The 23648-nt window shown below is 39.1% G+C and overlaps 1 protein-coding gene and 1 long non-coding RNA gene across 12 annotated transcripts in view; both read right to left on the bottom strand.

Annotated features, from left to right (window-relative positions):
* LOC137465609 (heterogeneous nuclear ribonucleoprotein K) overlaps positions 1 to 23648 on the bottom strand; it is a 230157-nt gene that overhangs the window by 7422 nt on the left and 199087 nt on the right. For 3 of the 11 annotated variants that reach the window (XM_068177681.1, XM_068177685.1, XM_068177691.1), the window contains exons 1-10: positions 14250 to 14412; positions 11360 to 11438; positions 10406 to 10516; positions 8778 to 8834; positions 7286 to 7329; positions 6270 to 6342; positions 5579 to 5692; positions 4430 to 4558; positions 3631 to 3938; positions 3254 to 3308 (exon numbers count right to left, since the gene is read on the bottom strand). In XM_068177681.1, coding sequence (XP_068033782.1) covers positions 3254 to 3308; positions 3631 to 3938; positions 4430 to 4558; positions 5579 to 5692; positions 6270 to 6342; positions 7286 to 7329; positions 8778 to 8834; positions 10406 to 10516; positions 11360 to 11407 — 939 coding nt within the window. In that variant the 5' untranslated portion in view covers positions 11408 to 11438; positions 14250 to 14412. Of the gene's footprint in view, positions 1 to 3253; positions 3309 to 3630; positions 3939 to 4429; positions 4559 to 5578; positions 5693 to 6269; positions 6343 to 7285; positions 7330 to 8777; positions 8835 to 10405; positions 10517 to 11358; positions 11439 to 11543; positions 11624 to 13966; positions 14073 to 14249; positions 14413 to 23648 lie in introns of those variants that run through there. The other 8 variants (XM_068177686.1, XM_068177690.1, XM_068177682.1 and 5 more) reach the window with 7 other exon arrangements.
* On the bottom strand, positions 20050 to 22878 carry LOC137465589 (uncharacterized). The gene is made up of 2 exons (XR_010994712.1): positions 21500 to 22878; positions 20050 to 20354 (listed from the first exon to the last, which is right to left on the bottom strand). It is a non-coding gene; the product is annotated as an uncharacterized lncRNA (long non-coding RNA).

Below are 23648 nucleotides of genomic sequence, written 5' to 3'. Positions count from 1 at the left end.
TGAGGAGCAGCTGAGGTCACAGGAGAAGGGAAGACTGAGGTGATACCTCATTGCAGTCTACATCTTCCTCAAAAGGGGAAGTGGAGGGGCAGCACTGAGCTCTTCTCTGGTGACCAGTGACAGGACCCGAGAAGACAACACGAAGCTGTGTCAGGTGAGGATACCAGGAAAAGTTCTTCACCCAGAGGGTGGTTGGGCACTAGAAGCCAGGGCACTGGTCACAGCCCCAAAGCTGCCAGAGCTCAAGGAGCATTTGGACAATGCTCTCAGGCACAGAGTGGGATTGTTGGGCTCTCCTGTACAGAGCCAGGAGTTGGACTCAACGATTGTTGTGGGACCCTTCAAACTCATGATATTCTGTGATTCTATGAAAATATAAGTGCTCCTTTAAAAATGGTTCCTAAAATATTAGGTGCATATAATTTTCTTCTCTACAGACTCATTTGTGCTAGTTACTACTGGTAACCAATGCAAATGAAATCAAAAGCAAACACAACACTGACTGGATAAGAAAATGATTAGTATGAATAAGAATTTATTGCCTTTTGCATGCAATTGAAAAATACACATGCAATACTAACTGATGGGAAATTCCTTGGCCCAGAAGAGCGAAAATTGAAATTTTGTTAATTTTAGTATTTATGTAGATGTGTCAAACATCTTTTCTTCACTCTCTCTTTTTTGACATGCTCCTTAACATCAAGTCTCTTAATACATGAAGTATGTTTAATATTTTTTTAGGGTGTGTACCTTTATTGAAGTCCTAATACAGACACATGTATATACACACACACATATATATAATGATTTAGCAGTAGGAATCATTTGAATGAGGAAAACCAGATGAGATGTCTGAACATATACTACAACAGACACTGATTTAGCTCTTGTTTAACTCCAATTTAAAAATACTTTGAAAGCATTAGGCATCGGCCATTATAACAAAAAAAGGGGAAGAGGAGGATTAAACAGCTTTATATATACTTTTCCACCTTATTTTTTTTCCTGGTATGTTTTTGTGCATTTGTATATCTAAAGCACCCATGGGGATGGGGGTGTTAAAAAAGAAATAGCGGAAATGCATTTGTGTTTTCTCAGCTCTCAAAATAACTGTCATAGTCCATAGGCATTTGATTTGGAGTACTTACAGCCTAAAATATATACCACTGTAAATAAGAGAAACAATGAATGCATGTTTTTCAGTAAAATGCTTCAGAATAAATTTACATATATACACACACACACATTATTTTTTCCTCCCATCTTCAAATTTACAAGACTGTCAGTCTTGTTACATCTCAAAAAAGTCAAGTTTCACCATCCAGGCTTGGTATACCATCTTACAAGTCTGAACTTTCTCACTTTTAGAGAAGAGATCTGGCAGAAAATGAGGATTTCTGTAGATTCAACATCTCCAAGATGTTGGTCTGAAAAGACTATTCTTGCCTTTTAATGTATTTATGTAAAATGGCAGCCCTGCTCTCTGAAATTAGCCTTTCCCATGCATTACTTCACAAATCATAATAATGTTGGTTTACTCTAAATGTTTCACTACAGAATGGTTTCTACGTGAAATGTATAGTAGTTCAAGATCTTATATTTCTGGTATGACACTTTCAGCTTTAGCCTCACAATCCATGGAAAGACTTTTCATGTGCTTATACAATTATGGATACTGGGATTATGGCTAGCCAAAACTAGAAATTAAATAAGATCTGTGTCAGAAAGCAGTCCTTATTGTAGGCTGTCTATGAAACTCATGCATAAAGCAGCCAAAGCCATGAGCAGCTCCAATGCAAAGAGGAAGAAATAGAATTGCTTTTCAGAACATGGAAAATGAGCGAGCAGAGATTACTCCTATTTATTTGTAGAAACTCATGTCAAGAAAGTCAAGGTCAACCTGATCAAAATCAGACTAGAGTTCAAATAGATTTCTCTATTCTAAATGGAATGGAACAGAACTAGAACACACTATTGCCCCAAGCTGAAGACTGTTCTCAACCACATAACCAAGGAAGGGCAGATTGCTCTGTTTATATGCCCTGACATTGGTTTTACCAGATGCAAATAAGAAAACACAAAACATGAAAATACAAATAAGTGATCTTAGAGGCCTAGTTCATGACTCCTAGTTTCTTAAGATTCTGAGTAGCATAGACAACTTGTTGGTTTTAATGTTGTGGGTTTGTTTACTTCTTTTTTGGGAGGGTGGGGGTGGTCTGTTTGGTTTTAGTAATTTTAAATGCAAGTCTTTCATTTTAATATTTCTGCTAGGCTTCTGGTGCCTCAATTGCTACATTGTTTCAATATGTTCTTCCAGTATGTGTTACTGGAAGTAATTGCCTCTTCCTCCCAGGAGGCACCAATGTGTAAATCTCATTTAGGTAGCCCATTTCATAGATCCTCTACTTTCTATTCCATTTATTTAAAATAAAATAATCTCATCTAACCTGTCATCTTAAAGAATGTGCAAAACAGAAGAGGAAAAAAAAAAAAAAAAAAGAGATTGTTAACCAGAGGTTTACCTCCCAGATACCTAGAATTTCTCTTCCCGGGAAAGAGGATACAATAAATTACTACCAGGAAGTCATATTTCAGAGTAGAACATGGAAGAATCTCTTTAGGCGGTTTTTTAATTCTCCCCACTGCCCAAAATGGTTGAAATGCATCTAATTTCATTTAAAAATTCATCTTATCAGTGGTCCTGGCTCCAAAACATTTGAAATCATAGTAGATTTTTTTTCAGACATAAATCAGCATTAAGAACTGAATTGAAAAAGCAATTATCTGCCAGACCAACTAGAGCCCTTTAAAGATATTATTCATGTTCTCTTAAATTTTGTTAACATTTGGTGGAAAATATTGTTCTGATATGCTTTCTTAATATGAACAACCTCCCAATTTCTATTTCTGTCATCCTGATTTACAAGAAACAGTCTACAAGGTCTGTGTAATAAAACCTGCAGGGACTGTGCTCTAACAACTTTTATTCCATTATTGATGGTAGGCAGGGAAAAAACAACCAACCAATCAAAAAAATCCCACGAACCAAAACCACACAGTAGATCACATCCCAAATACTCTTTACACCTCAAACAGTTGTATTCTTGGTGAGAGCATTTGTATGGCCAAAACATTTGGAGATCTCAAAGTTTATCAGAGGCACATGTTCCACACTTAAATGTATGTATTCAAGAAGTTTCCTCAAAGTGATAACTGTATTTACTAAGCAAAACAAATTTTAACCTCCTACCATTCCATCGTAACGGTCTCCAGGTCTACCTCTTCGGTCATAAGACATAAGATCTCTAAAATAAGAAAAAGCATCATCACATGACTCATGTTATGAACCAGTTTATACATTCTAATTCAAGTTTTAACAATTTGCACACAATTATGAATTTCTAAATGCTTTAGCCTAGTTCTGAATGACATAAATTACAGAACTACTAGTCCTGATAATACTGCAGAAATAATTAAATTCAAATGCTTTTCAAAATTTTCTGGTGCAATACACACTCAATCCTGCATAATTACTACCAACATGGAGTGTGAAACAAGTCCTGGAAACATGAGCACAATTCAGTAAATGTTACTCAACTTGTACAATGCATTTATGCAACAGCTTACCCGCCACGAGGAGGTGGTGGAGGAGGAAGAGGAAGATTACGAGCTCTGCTGCCACCTCTGCCACCACGGCCTGGCGGAGGTGGTGGAGGTCCTCTGTGAGGGCTCATATCATCATAATCTCTTCTTGATGGAGGCATAGGTCGTCCGCCACGACCAGGAGGCATTCGATCAAAGCCTCCTCTTCCACGCATGGGAAAGCCTACTGGACGTCCCCTTCTATCATCAAACATCATTGTGAAGCCACCATAGTCATATGTTTCATCATAGAAATTTGGATCATAAGGCTGGGCCCGTCCTTTAATTGGAGACTAAGACATACAAAAACAAAAATAACACCCCTCCCACCAGTTAGCACTGATACAACTATATTTCATTAAATTAATATATTAAATATATAAATATGAATTTATACATGCCGAATATGTTCTTTATTTCACAATACTCATAAGCAAGGCAGGGGTAGTGATATGCTTCCTGAGAGCTTAACTATGATAGAGAAATCGCTGTTATCAATGGGTGGCACATACTCACTTCCTCCCTAATGTAAATTTTCTTATTTTATGGATATGTAAAGCATGACTAAGTCCCTTGGTACCAAAAATGTCTTCTCTCTCCAATAAGGTACACTCCAATTCTAGCAAGCAGGAATAATTTCAAAGGGTGCTAACAGTCCAACGCTTATTTTGTTACTGGAGAATAGGCACTGAATTAAAAATAGAAATGGAAAGATATAATTTTCCAGCCAAATCATCCTGACTTTCATGAATACCAATGAAAAAATAAATTTAAGACACATTACCTCGGAGATAAGATCCAAGATAATCTTGATACATTCCACAACTCTATCAGGTTTTCCACCAATAAGCACCACTCTATCAGTAGAATGAGGACAACATTCTTGAAAGAGCTTAATGGTGGTTTGAGTGTTCTGTTGAATAGAAGAAAAGCAACTCCCAAAATTTACAAATAGAAGTATTTTAAACAATTTTATAAACTTATCGAAAACAAAATGGGTAATACACACACTAAAACATTTTGAAAGAAACAGTCAAACAAATCATTCAACTTCTAGTCACTTTAAGTGAATGCTTGGCTTTCAAGTTCTTACAACAAATTTAATCTTAAAATATTATATTTTTAATACCTGCAATGACATCAGTTGGTATGAAATGCTAGTGAAAAATTTAATTTTTGAAGTCTTTCAATTATGGCTCATCTACACGGTTATTTAATCAAATACAAGCAAAAGGACCACATATTCACTATAAGCTTACAGGTTATATAAGCCTTCATATGTCATAAAAACATGCTTTGGATGCAAGACAGCAATGTTGGTAGGATTGTGTCTATTCATCTTGCCTTCCCCTCATTCCACACAAATAGTAACTTATGCCTAAAGGGACCTGGAATTGCCTTTGATGCAATGTGAGGAAAGAACAGAAAAGAACACTATAGATTGATAGAGACCACTAGCTTTTTAAGACAAAACCGCATTCCGTCACAAAGGAAAAAGTGGCCTTTAAGGTAGTGAAAGTTAAAATACCCAAAAACTAAACAAACAAAACCCTAAGAAAACTCCACCATACTTTTTTTGTAACAGTATTCAAACATGTATTAAATTATCATTAGTTTATGGAGATCTATTCACGCTAAATAGTTTTCCATGTCTAACACCATCGATAAAGCCTATTTAGCAGTTCCTTCCAGAAGGCGTGATGAATAGCATTTTAATTTTAAAAAGTATCCTTTATTTATAAAGATTACTCTACTGCTAATACATTTAAAAGTTTTATAAGTAGTTTTGGGCTCTATCACCAACAGCTACTTCATGTATGAAATATGTTCTTAAGGATCATATATCACAGATGAAGCTTACACTCACAGCATATGAACACAAAAAATTGTTTATAGAATAAAAGCAGAATATGAAAAGAATAGGAAACAGTACCTCTCTGAGTTCTTTGATTTTAGCACCCTTGACACCAATAATTCCTCCTGCTAGACTTTGGTGAATTAGAAGTCTTAATTCACAGTCAAAGTCACTACCTTTGTAGTGCTGGTACTGTAAGATGCATACAAGAATAAAATATTAGTCAGGGGAAAAAATAATTGAAAAATCCAAATACTAATTTTTATTTTCTTTGTTATGTTTTTTCTCCAAACAGCATGGTATGACTTAATTTACTGCTGAACTGTAATACTGTATTTACTATTAAAAATGAAAATCCCATTTTAAGTAATTTGCCTCAACACAAGGTGATGCCAAATTAGCTTTCTCCATTTCATTATTATTGCTGTTGTATAGAATTTTAATATATCCAACAGCACAACACACTTGATTACAAAGCAAAGGCAGAATGGAAATTACAGTAGAGCTACTTTAAATTGGGACCTAGTCAGGAAACAGGTGGTTTGAAGGGAAGGAGGCTGTTCCAAATATTAATCTTTTAAGAAATTTTCTCTGTCCCCTATAAAAAATGTCAACACGTACATTGAGAGCTATAGGTCTTCTTTCAAAAAAAGGCTGGGTTTTACTTTCTATTTTAATATATTAAAAATAGGACACAATCATCTAGAATTATCTTGTTTTAAAACCTAAATTTATACCTCTGAAAAAGAAACAAACCTAAGAGACATACCTCTTCCAAAGTAGGGATAATCTTCTTCAAGATTTCTCCAATTGTCTCTGTATCTGCACTTATACTCAAGATACTGTTAAGAGGCCATAGTGTCAGAAAACATAGGGAAGGTGGAAAGTAGCAGAAATAAGTTTATTATTCATAATCATACACAAAATTCTAACAAGACTGACTACACAGAAGACCTTACAATTAATATTCTCCATTTGAAGTAAACCTGTTCACTGGATTTGCAACACATGCATTTTTGCTTATGTCCAATACATATGCATGATGAATATAAGAATTTAAGGCTAGGTAGGTCTTGCAGAGAGAGCAAGAGAACTCATGAGAGCTTTTGGAAGGGCTCAGACAGATTGACCAGGCAAGAAATCAACACAAAACCTAAAGTATGAGTGAATATTCATTTTCCCCGCCACCACTAATTTAGTACACCCTTACCATGACATTGGTAAAACTAGCACACCGTTTTGTAGAAAAGGTGGGGATATATAAGTAGTCAACATTATATCTGGAGTAAGGTTGAGACACCAGTTGGAAATTAAATTACTAATGGGCTCTGCAAAAATGGAACATAAATACAGGGGGGAAAACCCCAAAACAAAACAAAAAAACAACCCCACAAACAAAAATGTAACACAAATGAGAAGTGAAGGAAAGTGAACTAGAGCTAGTATTTCAGCAGAAATAATTATGAACGGACAATGCTGGGGGGAGAAAGGTGGGCCACAAAGACCAGAGCAAGAGACTCCTGAAAGAATTCGATTTATAATACAGTAAATATACAACACTTGAAGCTGTGCTCTTTCCATTGAAATAAAATTAGTGGATTGTTTGGGTGGCCAACTCACGTAAAAGTTCAGTGACAAAAAGACTTAATGGGGAAAATAAGACAGCAAACGTTAAAAAAAACAATACACGGTCTATAAGGGGATACTATTTATATCAAAGGCAGGTAATAAAATACATTTCTCTCTTTCTAATCAGGCAGTGAGGCATAAACTGTTGGGACATACCGCTCAGGGCCACTGCTGTCTGGGACTGAAACACTTGCATTGTACTGCATTGGTCATTGGCGTTCGTGGATGTTGGCATTGGGCATGGGCATTCAATCAGTAGTTGTCAAGTATGGTACCCGTTTGGCAACGAGCACATTTTTGGGCATAGCCAACCAGGGTTTTCACATGGGCGTTCAGGGGCGGATGGGCCAACGTCATGGTGGGCAACGCAGGGGCAAGTCGATCCAGTACATGGGAAACGGAGATATATGGCCAAAAAAAACAAGGAGAGGGAAAAGGGGTAAAAGCAATAAATTTTAATTTAATAAAAAATATACTTATTACTTTCAGTTAATGAAGCAAGTGTAAGTTGCTTTGAAGACTGGCACAATAATGGATTGCTACATCAAATGTGGCATAACAGTATGGATCTTCACAAGTTACGTTATCTGACTAAACTACATTTTACTCCTAACAATGATGTTTCAGTAGCAGGCTGGCTCATGAAGGTAGACACAAAAACTGTTCAGATTCATATTACTGAAACCTTGGGCAAGTTGGGAAAGTTAGTATTCCAGACCAGTTAAATTAGCTGGAGTAAGGTGATGTGTTTATTTACTTAAAACAAACAAACAAAGAAAAACACTAGCTGCCAAAGTTTGTTTGCACGATTCCTGACCATTTCAGCTTAATCCTCAATTCTAGTTGCAATAGTTTGTGAACTTAGATGGAACTGATTCTGTGCTGATATATTAGCAAATATTGTGTTGAACACAGTCTTGCTTGAAAAAAATTGTAGCTGATCCTAAGTACAGGAGTGTAAACAAATGGAATTTCAGAAGCACTGCCAAGTTTGATAAATACATAACATTTACACTGAATATGTGTCTAATCACAAGAGTCAACCCACATAAAATATCAATAGCTAAATAAGTTATGACCATTTAAAAATACTTCCAAATAAAATAAAATGTTTCTTTACTGTTCTATACCTGTATCTACATCATGCAACCTTAACATCAATGTTTTTGTGCTTTATGTCCACACTGTAAAAGCAAAAACAGATGGACCATTATGTTTTGGGATTGTTTTTAAAGGAAGTTCAAGAATTCTTTTATTGCTGGGTTAAGCCAGCCACCAGAGATAGTTTTCAATAGCACTATAACGGATTCACATATATGGGAAATGGTATAGTTACAGGTTTTAAGTTTTACCAATATTTCTAATAAGAGATGTTAACTCACGTAATTGTGTAATTTAGAGGAACCCTGTTTGAAAGCAAAGAGGTTTAATATAAACCTCTCCTCCCACATAACTTAAGCTGGGCTTCAATTAAAATACAAATTGAAAAACTAAAGTTATCTTCTCCAACAATCATTATAAGTGGCTTATTAGATTATTGTTGTCTAGGTTTGAATTTCTCAATTTCTAGAAATGTATGCAATCAAGTTTTCAACGCAGTGCCTTGGAAGAAGTGGTGTTAAATTAATTCAAACTCATGTATACTCACATCTGTACGAAGCGCCTTAATATTTTTGCCACCTTTTCCAATCACTGCTCCAGCATTCTGGAAAATAGTTTTCAGAATTTACATTAGGCTAAAACAGCACAGACTATTTTTTTGAATCGAAGACTAAGAACAACGTATCTATTTCTGCATTACCTTGTGGGATGCATTTAAGGGTGGGGTGAGGCTTGTTTCCTTTTGAAAGGTTCAAATTAAATTAAAACAAACTGATGTGGTTTTACCATGGAGAAAAAAAAGGTCAAAAAAAGATCAATGTAGAGATAAAAATACTCAGTAATATTTTTTCAATTTCAAATTTAAGTTTCTAGGCAATTCTGCCTGTATTATCATAGAATCAAAGGTGGACAAGCAGATGAATAAAAAACTGGTTGGAAGATTGGTAACAGTTAATGGATCTTATTGCACATAGAGGCTGGTAAGAAGTGGGGTACCACAGACATCTATCCTGGGATCTGTCATGTTTAATACAGAATGATTTGGGTTGAAAGGGACCTTAAAGATTATCTAGTTCCACCCCCCTCCCCCCCATGGACAGGGATGCCACTTGCTAGATCAGGTTGCTCAGGGCCCCAACCATCTCATAGTTAGAATATGACTGAAAAAATAACTTACAGGTTTCCATGCATGTTATATAGGTCAACAACTTTGCTAGTTTATTTGATCACTTTTTTAATGTTTGCAAAGTTCACTTTCCCACTCCAAACATTGGAGCAAATGCTACTTTTTATTGAAGCCTATGTAAGTCAACTGATTACTCAGATAGGTACAGTCTGAAGAATATAAAACCAATATAAACAATTGCTAACCTTCAGTTGCTTAAATCAACAGGAATAAACTCAAGACATTCAAGAGGGGAAATTGGAAAACTAATTTTTTACCAGGCTATTTCAAGAATTACATGCAAAATTATTGCTTTTACTATGCAGTTCATACATGATGCTAACAGCACCAAAAATATTTTGCAGCACTCCACATAACTTGACTATTCATTAGAAATGCTATGTAGAGTTAAGGTAAAATTCCCCTACCCTAAGGCAAAAAAATGAGTTACTTCAGACAGCACAAACATCTGCAAATACTAAAGGAGATTCATAAATAGCAGTTTTACTGTGACAATTTATACTAGTCAATGAAGCAATGGCAATCCATGAAACATTACTCTCTTATTTCCTACTGTTGATACTTATAGATTTATTAAATCTGGAGAAATTACTAAAATCTTGAGGAAGTCCTCAAATTGCCTCATATTTAATTTACAATTATAAGCTAATAATTCTCTAAACTGCTGGCTTTCTAAAGACTAATACATAGTCATTCCCCTGGAAACAATTATGTTCTACTCAAACATGAGAAGTGGCTTATAATTTCTGTGTCTTTATTTTTTTCAATGAGTACATTTTTTTTAAATCAAAGAAGTCCCATAGATTGATCCTCATCCTTGAAAAAAATATTGAAGATTGCAATACACTTCTACTATCATTCATGCACACAAGTATTCCTAAATAAATTTTAAATAAAGCACAAGTTCTTTCTAAACACACACAACATACACTGTCACCACTGTCTTAATCAATGGTATAAGCAGGAACATAGCAATACTAAGAGCATACTTTGCTTTGAAGCAAAATGCGCAATTCAACCATTTCATCTGTATTCCGAGACCTTTTGAAGGCCTGTTCTTCTTCCATATCTTCTGCAGGGCGTTTGCCTGTAGACAGGTCCATAGGGGGGAAAACACAAATATATATTTAACTTTCTAAGTCATGATAAAAAAGTATATCAAGTTATGCACTGTATTCCTCATGAAGCATTCCCTCCCATTAGCCCAATGCTAACTTCTGACATCTACTCTGAGCATCTATAGCACAGAAACAGGTTTTTACTTCATCAGTCTACATAGCAATTAATAAGTGAAGACTCATTCACATCTATAAACTACAGCTGAAATGAGATTTTTTTCAAACTTTGTGAAAAAATAACACTTTACAACAGTGCTGCATCATCTACTTAGTATTTCTTTTACAACTGGGAAAACCTTAAATCACAAAAGATTAAAAGTAGCTTGTGCAATACCGAAGTACTGGTGAAACAGTAGGAAAGCAGTATTTAAAATCGCTTTAAAAAACTGGCCTTAATCAATACTAATGCTCTAACTCTTCTTCACTAATTATGTCCAAAAGGTTTTTCATTTAACTAATATTTAGAGATATTTCACATATATATATACACATTCCTTCAAACTAACAACTGCTATAAATTAAATACAATAATAGATATGCCTAACAGTATCTTTACATGATCATATTGTCCATACAAATACTGAGCAAATATTTTCAAATCTTTCCTTATAACTTTTAGTTACTTATATCATGACTAAAATACTCCCAAAGAAAAATTACATATTCATGATACAAAAATCACATAAAACCACATGGGATATTTAAAAAAATAAAATATCAAATGAAGCATTTGATACAGTTAAAGCATTCCAAAATAGTTAGAAACACCATCACTCAAAAAGTTTCCTTCCCCCCCAAATAAAATAGCCCTTTAAAAAATTTACCATTTGTCTCTGTGTTGGTAAAGGTTTCCTCCTGTTGTTCAGTCTCCATTACCTTTTAATCTTAGGAGTGAAGGTAAAACCTGTTGCAGAATAAAAAAGAGCTAGTACATTATTTTATGGGGGAAAAGGTTAATTGTACATCATACTAATGGGAAAAGCAAGAAATGCCTGCTTTTAGAGCTTACCAGGTTTATATATACACTTGCAGAGCAAAACTCAAGTGTTCTGGGCAGGATCAAAACCCTACTGCTTCAGAAGCCTATGAAAACAGCATAGATCACACTCTGTTCATTTACAGGTCTTGCTACAACTGAAAATGGGGCTTTGACTTGAGATTTTACTGCAAAGCTTTTCTTTATAAATAAAAAAACAACAAGACCAAACACATACTAAGAGGAGAAATAATAATCAAGTACAAAGGCTTACAGATATACAATTACACACTGAATTATTCCAACCTTGGTCATTTTCAAGCATTTGCTAGTTTTAAGCAATCACATATTTAAAGTGAATAATTATCTGGTTCCTACTTTTAGGCTGTTATAAACCATATCTTGAATTTCCTTTTTAGGAGATGCTATGTTTCAGTAAGTTAATTGTTTAGTTCTAAATTTAGACTAAGCAATTTAGACCAAAAGTTATAAAATTAATGTTGGTGATTAGAAGTTTTCTATCTGCTTACTGGCATGCCTTCCATTCAATATAACAGATGAACAAAACATTACACACAAGCCACACTTGAAAAATTCTGTTAAAAATAGCACACTATAATGTATAACCTCTGCATACATATATGAGGAATCTCAAAAGCAGAAAAACGACAAACTTTGACCTTGTGAAACAGGTACCTCTTACAAGATCTGTTTTTGTTAAATCCACGACATAAGGATACTTGTAAAACAAATTAGAAGTCTGGGCAGAATAATTTTGCACCTTATTAAAAATGAATTTGTACAGATAACAGCCAAACAAAGAACGTTATTTTCCTTCCTTTGGATTTTATTGTTCAACTTTCACAGCCTGAACAAATGGTTGATACACATATCTACAAAGAAAAAGGGAGGTATGTTTAATTTTTTAAAGTATCCTTTTTATCATCCGTTAATTTCTAAGTCACCCCGTTTTTGCAAGCTAACAGCAAGCACTGCCGGTAGGTATGCAATCTTTTACAGTCACTGCTGAGACGCCACCTCCCCAGCATATGCAAGTATTTCCAGGCCCCTAATTTGAGCTAATAGAAAAAGCACCACCTAAAGAATAGCCAAGTGTCAAAACAGACGCTGCTAGAACGCAGGGATGGGGGCAGGAAGAGAAATTTCACCAGGTTCAAATGGCTAACCCTTCCAGACCCTATTCTATTTAGGACCCTCCCAAAAATTCTATAGCTGCCAGGGGAAGAAGCGTAATATACTGTTGAGGACAAGATGCTCTTGACTAGTTGCTGTGCTCTTTTGTGCAAATCGAGTTTGCAGAATTAAATTGGCTAACGTAACATTTTTAAAAACATCTAAAGAATAAAGCAGTCACGGACATGAATAGAGGGCTGGGAGATGCCGGTTTGTCTCTACCCCGCTCCCTCCGGGACTAAGGGCCCTTCCCACCCGGACCCCTCCCCTTCCACAGCCCACGCGCCAGTCTCCTCGGGCTGACTTTACCCCTCGCACAGCTTCTAAAACCAGCCAGCCGCCGAGCGCTCGAAATCCCAGCTCACGCCCTAGGTGGGAGGGGGAAAGGCGCCGTTACATAACCCCCACAGCCCGAGACCCACCTCCGCGGTGGCGGGGACTAGCAGAAATGGCGGCCGCTGTGATAGCGCCTACCCACTGCTAGGCGGAGCCGTGAGCCGAAAAACCACCACCACGCGGTCACAAGATTTCCCCCACTCCGACCAGAGACACAAAGGAAGCACTCAGAGGCCCTCATCCCAGCTCAAGCAGGACCAACGGAGCGCAACAGCCCTGACATGAGAACTCTGGCATGGCCCCTAAAAGCAGGCTCTGCCGCAGAACGTTCCCAAATCGTTTTGACACGGCTGCTTCCGCACAGGCCGCAGCAGAGTACCCTCGTCTTCCTCTCTGCCCACCATAATTACCAAAAACTTACCCCATCCACAGCTACCCTAGGTAGGCGCCAGAAAGGCCCCCCCCCCCACCCGGGCCTTAGCACACACCCGGCTAGTGCGACCAGCCTCCACCACATCGCCACTCCGGGAACGACACCGCTTGGGCCGCCGTGTTCGCACTAAGGCCACTGAAGCGCGATGGCTGAGACACAAATCATCCTTTTCGCCCTTCCCTTAAGGCAGATGGAGCCGCTTGGGTCCGCAGGTTGCGCAAAACCACTCCACATTAGCTAAGGAGTCATCACTCCCAGCCCCCTCCTTCTCCACGCAGCAGTCCCCAGACCTACTCAATTCCGCCGCCCCGCGCAGTCCCTGCGAGAGTCCAAGAAAATCCTGGGGCCCGGCGGCGACAGGCCTCCCACGGTTTTGTGTCACACAACAGGGTCGGGAGGGGTGCGATCAACAGCTTAGTTTCCTTCAACCCGGCTTAACCTATCCCCCACCCCACCCCCAGTGCAAGCAACACCCCCTCCAAACCGCGCTTACCTGGACCCACCACGTACGGGAGAGAAAGGCGAGCGAGTCTTATTACCAACACACATCCACCAGCACCGCCAGATGACTGGCCCAACGACCTCCTCTCCTCCCCCCGTGGGGGACCCACTGCGGCCCCGTTGGGTAAGGTAGCTGCCCATCAGGGCAGGGATGGCCTCTAGTTCGCCCCGCCTTCCGTGTAGACCACGGCGAGACAGGCCTAAGTAATCACGAGAAGAGCAGCACTATCCAGCCTGCACCGCTGCAGTGTGCCTAGGTTGTTTGTTTGTTTTACCTGCTTGACGGAGGCCACAAGAAGTGCGGCAAGAACAGTGAAGATAATAGAAGGTAGCAAAGGAAAGCGACCTCAGAGGTTTTTTTGAAAAAAATGGCGTCTTCGAAAACTCCGTCTTGTGCTTGTTCCTTAGCACTGGAGGAGGTGGGGCAGTGTTCTTGCGATGCTTACAGTCGCGCGTGGCGCCACGCCTCCTATTGGCTGTAGAGTTGCGCGGTATTTTTGGGGGTTGTGTACAGAGAGCAGGTGTATTCTCGTCTTTCTTCCCACCTACAACTCACGTGATGGGAAGCAGGCTGCCCTGCTGGTTCTGCCCGCCCACTCGTTCGGCAGTGCTTCTGCCTCAGATAAGTGTATGGGGTGGTTTGGCTGAGGGTAGGGTGTGGGGAAAGGGGTTTGGGCTCTGGTCAGCCTGTTTGAGGAATAGGGAGGCATGTGTCGTCCTTAATGTGACTCTGGTGGGGCGGGCCACCTCGTCTTAGCATCCATCGCTGTCCACTGCAGCTAGTCGGTGTCCGCAGGGATGTGGGGTGACAGCTGGCCTTACCGCTCCCGGGGGTCCTGGCACAGGTTAACAGCGCCAAGCTGGTGATAGGCTGTCTAAGGACTGCATGGACGACATGAGAAACTTACCGAAAATGGCATGACACGCTAGGGGTTAGACCCGTTGATGAGTAAACAAATGGGTTATTTCCTGTAAGTAACTGTACCGTTTTTTTCAAGTGGTAGAGTTTTGGGGCAAACTTAAAGGCAGGATATTTTTTTATTCGCTGCAGGCTATAATGTCAGAAGACAAAAACTTTGTGGTTTTTTACTCTTCTTATAGTAATTTTTCTTTGGTGTAATTCTGTAGGGAGGTTGAGTTCCTTGGTCATCCTCCTTTAGGAGATAAATAGGTTCCAAGTGCAGTTATACAATTTAAATATGCATAGATGCTTCCAAAACTATCAAGAAGCTAGACCTTATTAACCACTGATGTTCTTGAGACAACGACCACCAAAATTTGGTGCTATTACAGCCAAATCCTGGACTGGGTCTCTAGATAACTTTGATAGATCAGGCTAGCCTTCTGTTGTCAGTTCCAAAGCTTTAACATGATTAAAGTGTAAAAATTACCTCTATGATACAAATACAGACCCCAACCTGTTTATATTGTAAATGAGGCTTCTCACTTGTGCTCTTCACAGTGCTAATGAGATGAGAGAATAATTTCTATTTCTGAAAGTTAGATGTTTTATTTTAACTCTTAATAGAAACCTTACAAGCAGCAATGAGTCCAGGGGTATAAATACAAAAATTTCTGATGGTTTAGTTTATCTCAAAGTAGATTTTGCTGATGATGTTCTAACAAGTTTGATTGGATTTTCACTGCCTGAAATGAATATGTTGGAAAAGATACCATTTCACATCCAAAGTTTAAGCATGGTTTAGAGAAACGTCAAGGGTGGCTCATAGGTCTCTGATGACTATAGAGTTGAATCCTTTTTCAGTCTAAAGCCACTGTATTAATTCTACAGGATGCAAGGCATCTAGAGCAATTGAAGAATTGTTTGAATAAATAACGTGCACAAACTTGTAGATTATGCATTGGGAAATATTTAAGGCAAAATTTTCCCTGAAAGACTATTGAAAATTAAATTTTAAAGTTAAGTGGTATGCCTTTTTTTCTCTCAAACGTTAGTGGAAAAGTGAGAGAAGATGTCTTAGCAGGTAGGAATTTGTTTCTTATGGTGATAATATTGAAATAAACTTTTGAACTTTTTTGGCTTGATTTAAAATATTCATGTATCACTCTTATTCTGCAAAATCCTCTATCTTCTTGACTGGTGATCTGGGTTAAGAGACTGTCAGGAAACAGTAAAAAACAAATCAGGTAATTCTTACACTTTTTTCAAGGATGATTATTTACCTGATTTTTAAAAGGTAACTATAGGACATGACCAGCCTTGTCTTAAAGTGGTTGAATACATTTAAACAATAACTGTTTAGATGCAGTCACAATAATGCCAGGAACCTAAAGTGTAGACAAATTAAAATTTCCTAAATATTCATGTGAGGAAAAAAGTGTATATATAAATGGAATTAAAAGCTATGTACTTATTTTAAAAAACAAACCTAACCCCTCCAACTGATTTTAACATCACTTACTATCAGAAAAGAATGATTGTATCATACAGGGGATCTATTTTTTGGCATGTTAAATATTACTAATCATTTTGAACCCACAGCCATCCTTATTCATTAGCTCTTCATGTTTACTAGTCTAACCTTTTCACAATGTAGTCAGATAGTTGTTGTGTTCCAAGGATGATGTACATGTATACTTACATTGGCCTTAATTTTGAATTGTTTTTAATTTCTGCCTTTAGATTGTATTTTAAAAAACCAAGCTTAACAAAGTATAAATAAAAACATTTTGGTGAACTCTTTAGTCACTTTCAAAGGATAATCTACACCTTACTGTGTATAGAGTATCAGAAATTGTTTGCTTGGGTTTTGTTCTTTCCTTTTTTCCTTTCCTTCATTTTTTTTTTTCCAAAGACTGTAAAATTGGTAGTTAGAAGAGGAGTTGGTTTGGGGTTTTTTGGGTTTTTTTTTTTATTGGACCGTATCTTCTTTGGAGGCCTTTTTGTCATCCAAACAATGTATGTTAGACCATGGGAAAAATGGAGGGAAGTAGAAGAGGAGAAAGCTTTGTAAAGCATGACCCTTTAAAGGCTTTATTTCATACAGGTAATAAATTATTAATTCCTTGGTCTTTTACCTTCTCCTCCCTTTTCTTTCTCAAAAGAAAACCTGAGCAAGCCATGACTGTGCAAGGCATCTTTGGGTTATTTTCTGAGAGGCTGTAGTGGGTCTGGCTGGGATGGAGTTAACTTTCCTCATGGTGCTGTGCTTTCTATTTGTAGCTAGAATGGTATCCATGACTCAGGCATGTTTTGGCTACTGCTAAGCAGTGCTCACACACCATCAAGGCTGTCTCTCCAACCTTGCCCTGTCCCCAAAGGCTGATAGGCTGGGGAAGGAATTGGGAGGGGACAGAGCCAGGCCAGCTGACCCAAAAAGACCAAAGGGATCTTCCATACCAGATGATGTAATGACCAGCATTAAAAGTGAAAAGGAAGGGAGGGGGGCATTTTTAAGGTGTTTGTCTTCTGAAGTAACTGCTATGCATAGTAAAACTCTACTTCCAAGGAAGTGGCTGGACATCACCTGCTCATGGGAAGTAGAGAATAAATCCTTTTGTTTCCTTTACTTTGGCATGCAGCCTTTGCTTTTCTTCATTAAACTGCCTTTATCTCAACCCAGAAGTTTCACCATCTTATTTTCTCCCCATCCAGGAGAGGAAGGGAAGTGAGAGAGTGGCTTGGTGGGCACCAGGCTGTCAGTGAAGGCCAACCCACCACAGAGGCTGTTGGAGGCAGTGCATGATTTAGAACTGTAACAGAAAAAGCTTTTGTTTGGCGAGAGTTTTGATTTCTTTAGACTTGCTTCCATTTGGCTGGACATCCAGCAAGGTTTACTATTCTTAAGTTACTAGCTATAGAGTAGAATAGTTCACTTGAAAGGAACCTACAACAGTCATCTAGTCCAACTGCCTGACCACATCAGGACTGTCAAAAAGTTAAAGCATGTTCTTAAGGGCTTTGTCCTGATACGTTTTCTCCTCAAGCCAGGTCTTATGAGCTCTCAGAGGATTTATCACCCCTGAGATAGCTCAGCTACCTCAAATGGCATAAAATTAGCTAGATGGCTTCTGAGGTAGTGTTGGAAACAGAAAAGTTTTAATAAAAGGCAAAATAACAAAACTCTTTGCAAAGAAAACCTGAGCCAGGGGCAAGAGGTTCTTAGTCCTGCTAAAACACCCCACAAAAGTGATTATTTCCTTTGTTCTCTTCTTTTTCTAGTGAATTACTTAGGCAGGACCTTTTGGCTTCTGTCCATTTGGCAGCCCTATGTTTAAGGTGAAGTCTCAAAGGTCCTATGAGGTCTTTTTAGCAAATTGTGGAGAGAAACTTGTGGGCTTTTTTTCCTTTTTAAGGAGACAAAGGATAATTTGGCCACTCTGTCAACAGGGGGCACATTCCTATATCTCACCCTTTCTATATATATAAAAAGGAAAAAGGAGAAAGGAACATGATCTGAAAAAGATTCACCTTTGTTGACAATTTGTAGTTATGCTAATAATTTTTAAATTTGGTTATAATTTTTATTGCTTGTAAATTATTTTTCTATCTTAACTTTGGTGAAGTGTTTTCCCTGGCAAGCCCCAAGTTTCTGGCTAGATATGATTTGAACATATAGAACTTCAAAGTATTTTTAACATATGATTTAGAGGTAGGTTAATAAATTTTTAACACAACAGCAATAACTTACAGAACCTTTTCAGTGCAAAACTATTTTTAAACTATTTTAACTAATGCAAACTTAGAAAATACAGACTCTGCCTCCAGCTGTTGATCAGTTGTTTGCGTGTTCTTCTTCTGGCGTCTTTTGCTGCTCTTGGATCAGCTATACCTGTGGCTTGACATTTTTTGCAGAGACCTATCGAAGACCTGCATTTGTAGAAACGCATGCAAACCCCCTCCCCCAAGTCACAAGATGATTGAGTCCTGAAATTTATCCTTTCTCTGGATCCTTTATGAAGATTGGTGGCCTTTCCTGGAGCTTTCCTTGACTGGTATTGCTGAAATGTCTGAAAATTGGTAGTACCTGCTCCATAAAAGAATTATTAAAAAAATTAAAAACATAGATACCTATATTCAGCCACTCTATGGTAGACAGCACTTCTGTCCCTCCCTTTTGCCTTTCAAGGATCATTTTCAGTGATCTGTGTGCTCTTTCTACAATAGATTTGCCTGTGGAAGAATGTGGAATACCTGTGGTGTGTTTGGTACCCCAAAATTTGAAAAACTCTTGCAGTTTGTTAGAAACATAGGCTGGTCCAGTGTCTGTTTTAACTTCTTAAGGAATGCCTAGAAATGCAAAGGCTTGTAAGAAATGTTTAATTACATCTCTACTCTTTTCTCCTTGATGTGCGGAAGCAAAGATTGCTCCTGAGAACATATCTATTGATAAGTATATATGTCTGAACCATGCAAATGACTGATATTGAGTTATGTCAGTTTGCCACATCTGCAGGCTATTTAAGCCTCGAGGGTTAACCCCTGTTGCTATTGCTGGTATGGCTAATTTTTGGCAATCTGGACATGACTGAAAAATCACTTTAGCCTGATTCTGAGATATGTTAAACATTCTAACTAAGGCAGGTGCATTTTGATGATAGAAAGCACGGCTCATTCTGGCTTGTTCGATAACATTGGGAAGTGCATTCTGTATTGACATGGCTAAAAGATCAGCCATAGCATTGCCTTCTGCTAGGAAACCTGGAAGCACAGAATGTGAATGAATGTGTATTACGAAGTAATGTTCCTGTCAAATAGAAAGAAGGAAGATTAATTTCTTGAGTAAACCGTATAGCTGGTCATTGGAAACCTCTTTTAGCAGACATCCTTCTGCTCTCTCCACTACACCTGCAACATGGAATGAATCAGTTACTAAATTAAAAGGAAATGTGAATTTTGAAAAGACACGCACAACTGCCATTAACTCTATTATTTGTGAAGAACCATCTACTTCTTCAATATCTGATTCCCATTTTTTTGTCTCTGGATTTTGCCAAGCAATCACAGATTTTTTTGACTTCCCTGAACTGTCTGTAAAAAATGTGATTGCATCAAGGGGTGCATGACATCTTAAGGACTTATGAATTAATTTTAGAAATGAAGTTAGTAGCTCATGTTTGGGACAATTGACTGATATTTTCCTTGTAAAATTTTCTAGGGCAAATTGCATAACCTCTGAATTTTGAATTAACCATTCCAAATAGATGGATGTGACAGGCAGAAAGATTTCTGCAAAATCCTTTCCTGAAAGGGAAAACATTCGGGATCTAGCCCAATTGTGATATAATTTCAGGGCAAGTTGTTATAGTTTTACCCAGCTGACGAGATAGGAAAACCTATTCTAAGATTATCAGGTGGTCCTTCTTCTCTAGATCCCACTGGAATATTAGAACGTGAAGCTGTGGACTCTCCCCTAAAACTGCAAACAAAAAAGACAAGTTAGGATTATATCAATGAGCCTGGCATTATTGGATGGCTCACATCACTTTATCTAAAGCATTTTGGGCTTCTTTGTTGAATTCTCATGGTGAGTTTAAAGCTGTGTCTCCCTTCAGTAGATCAGACAGAGGGGCTAAGTCTTGGTTTGAAATGCCTAGCAGTGGACGAAGCCAGTTCAGAGTCCCTACCAGCTGCTGCACTTCATTCAATGTTTTTGGATTTCTCTTTAGTTGGAGTGGTTGCGGAATTACAGTTTGTTCTGTGATTCTGTATCCTAAATATTTCCAGGGAGGAAGTGTCTGTATTTTCTCCTTTGCTATTGTGAGTCCTGCTTTCTCCACTGCTGAGATGACCTGATCTGTTGTCTCCTGCATTGATGCTTGGTCCTTTGCTGCTACTAAAATATCATCCATATAATGCAAGACGAGGGAATTTGGGCATTGTACACAAACTGAGGAAAGAACTTTTGCTACATACCAGTGGCATATAGTCAGAGAATTGCGCATACCTTGAGGAAGTACGTGCCAATGGTATCTTTTTAAAAGGGCCTGCTGATTTATTGATGGGATAGAAAAGGCAAATCGTGGTGCGTCATCATGATGTAAACGAATATTGAAAAACCAGTCTTTTAAATCAATGACAGGTAACTTCCAGTCCTTTGGAATCATAATGGGAGAAGGTAAACCTGGTTGTAAAGGACCCATTTCTTGAATCACTTTGCTAACCTTTCTGAGATCCTGCAATAACCTCCATTTCCCACTGTTTGGCTTTTTAACTACGAAAACTGGAGTGTTCCAGGGGCTGGTAGTTGGAGTTAGGTGACCTTTATTTAACTGTTCCTGTACCAATTGCTGTAATACAGCAAGTTTCCCTTCTGGCAAGGGCCATTGGCTGACCTAGACAGGTGTATTGGATGTCCATGTGAATTTTAGAGTGCTATGTCCATCAACAGCCCTTGTTAAAAATCGGTTTCTATTCTCAGACCCCATTGGGAGAGAATGTCTCTTCCCCAAAGAACTATATCAGCTCTTACTATGAATGGTTTTGTGGTGGCAACACAACGTTCAGGTCCCTCAAATGTGACAGAGTGCAAGCTACGAAAGCTTTAACAGTGACCACCAATACTTGTCAGTTGGTCCAGTGTGAGTACGATGGTCCAGTCCTGTGGCCATTTCGATTTCGATATCGGAGTGACGTCAGCTCCAGTATCTATCAGGCCAACGAGGGTGATGGTTTCCCCGAGATGCTTCAGGACACAGGTGAGTTGAGGCCACCCGCGGCTGATGTGCCTGGTCCAAGCCATGAGGGATGTGTTGCTCCGTGACTCTGGTAGGAGAAAAGCTTGTGCTATGGTTAGTCCTTTAGGCAGAAAACAAGGAAGGTCTGGACATAAAGCTAATACAGTGATTTCCTGTGAACAGGTAACAGATGACACAGTTGCAATGATATAGAAACCTTCTGCATGAGATCTGTTCGCTCCCACTATTAAGAATTGATATGGTTGTGGTTCAGGGCCCAGCTGTCCTGTGGATATTGTGTGAGGAATGTGATTTGTTAGCATTGCTGGTTGTGCTGTAGACAGCTCCAATCTGGTACCTGGGGACATTGTGCTCAGTAGTTCTGCAAAGATCTGCTGCAGTTTTGTGCTTCGTCACCTGTGGTGGTTTCTGGCCTGTGGTACAGTGGTTCTTGTGTCCTCACACACCACTGAACCGTACTCGGCTGCAAGTTTCCTGGAAGATGGCATGGACAACCCTGTACTGGGCGAAAACTGTTAGTATTTTGACAGGGACCTCTGTATCCACTGTTTTTTGGAGGTGACCACCTTTGTAGTTTAGGACATTCTCTCTTAAAATGCCCTCTCTGGCCACACAAACAGCATGTATCCTTTGGAATCTGTTGGTTTTCAATTGCCCCTTTAAATGCTGTTAGAGCCTCTGCTAGGGTTTGTGTTTGAATTTCTACAGCTTTTTCCTGCTGCTTTAGGGTGTTTTCCTGTGCAGTTGTGATGGCATTAGCTAGCACCTCTGCCTGCATGGCTGCTGCATGTTCAGGGGTACCCAGGCGATTGCAAGCATCCACTAGCTGTGTTAAAGTGGGCTCAGGGTCTTGTGGCAATGCACATAATATGTTTTTGCAGCTTGGATTGGCATTAGAAATTGCAAGCCGTTTTAATAGCTCTTGTCTGGCACGATCTATGGGAATTTGCTTATCCAATGCCAATTTTAAACGGCCCAAAAACTTAATGTATGGCTCATCCATCCCTTGTTTAATTTCTGTGAAGTCTAATTCTGGTTTATTCCCGTCAGGCACCTGGACCAGGGCAGTCCTTGCTGCTTCCTTAATATTTTGAAGGATTGGTCTATTAAGAGCCCTTGCTTGTCTTTGTGAGCTTATGTAGGCTCCTTCCCCAGCAAGCTGGTCTAGAGTTATATTTGCAGTGGCTTGAGTTCTTGCATAACCTATTAAAAGGTCATTTAGTAAACATTTCCATGGCAGTTCCCACAGAGAATACTCTGTCGGAGACAGCAAAGAAGTACAAAGCTGCCTTAGGTCATCAGGGGTAAATAAATACATTGGCTGCAAAGGTGGCTTGTAATAGACCTCGGAAATATGCTGATTCTCTTCCACATGACCTAGCTGCTTTGCTTATCTCTTATTTCTGCAAAGCTGATTTGTTCCCACTGTTGTCCTCCCACACCCGCGACATTTTATCGGACTGGAAACACTGATATCTTAGAGGCAATGTCCCATTCTCCGTCCTGGACTGCGTCCCTTCTCTGCCAGGTATCTGTGCCTCCTGATGTATAAAACTCGTCCTCAGATTTTGGGGGGCTACCCCGCGGGGTGTGGGAATATCTGTTCGAAAGCGGGGGGGTCTCCCAATATGGGTGCCGCCATTTTGGATGGGGTCACTTCCTGGAGGTCACATTTGGTTCCCACGGTAGGCAGGGTGAGGGTGTGCCACCACGGGGTGTGGGCGGGGAGTAGGGGCAGGGACGCAGACCGGGCTTGGCCCACAAAAGGGGAGTGTCCCGCGTCTGATGGGTAGGAGCTTGTTGACGTATCGGAAAGGGAATCCTGGGAGTCAGAGGATGGAACACGAAAGGCAGAGCTCGGAAGCTCCGAAACATGCCGGAGGCCACGTGAGCTATTGTCCTCACAGCGAATGGATCGACTTAGCTTTTTTCAACTGCACTGCCAAAATTCACCGATTTAGTGTGTCTGATGTTACTTTTAAGAGGAAACTGAGGGGAATTCATCAGGTTCGGGG

This window comes from Anomalospiza imberbis, assembly GCF_031753505.1.
Source record: "Anomalospiza imberbis isolate Cuckoo-Finch-1a 21T00152 chromosome W unlocalized genomic scaffold, ASM3175350v1 scaffold_31, whole genome shotgun sequence".
Lineage (NCBI taxonomy): Eukaryota > Metazoa > Chordata > Aves > Passeriformes > Viduidae > Anomalospiza > Anomalospiza imberbis.
The sequence above is the reverse complement of the archived record's forward strand: the minus strand, read 5'-3'. Positions and strand labels throughout refer to the sequence as shown.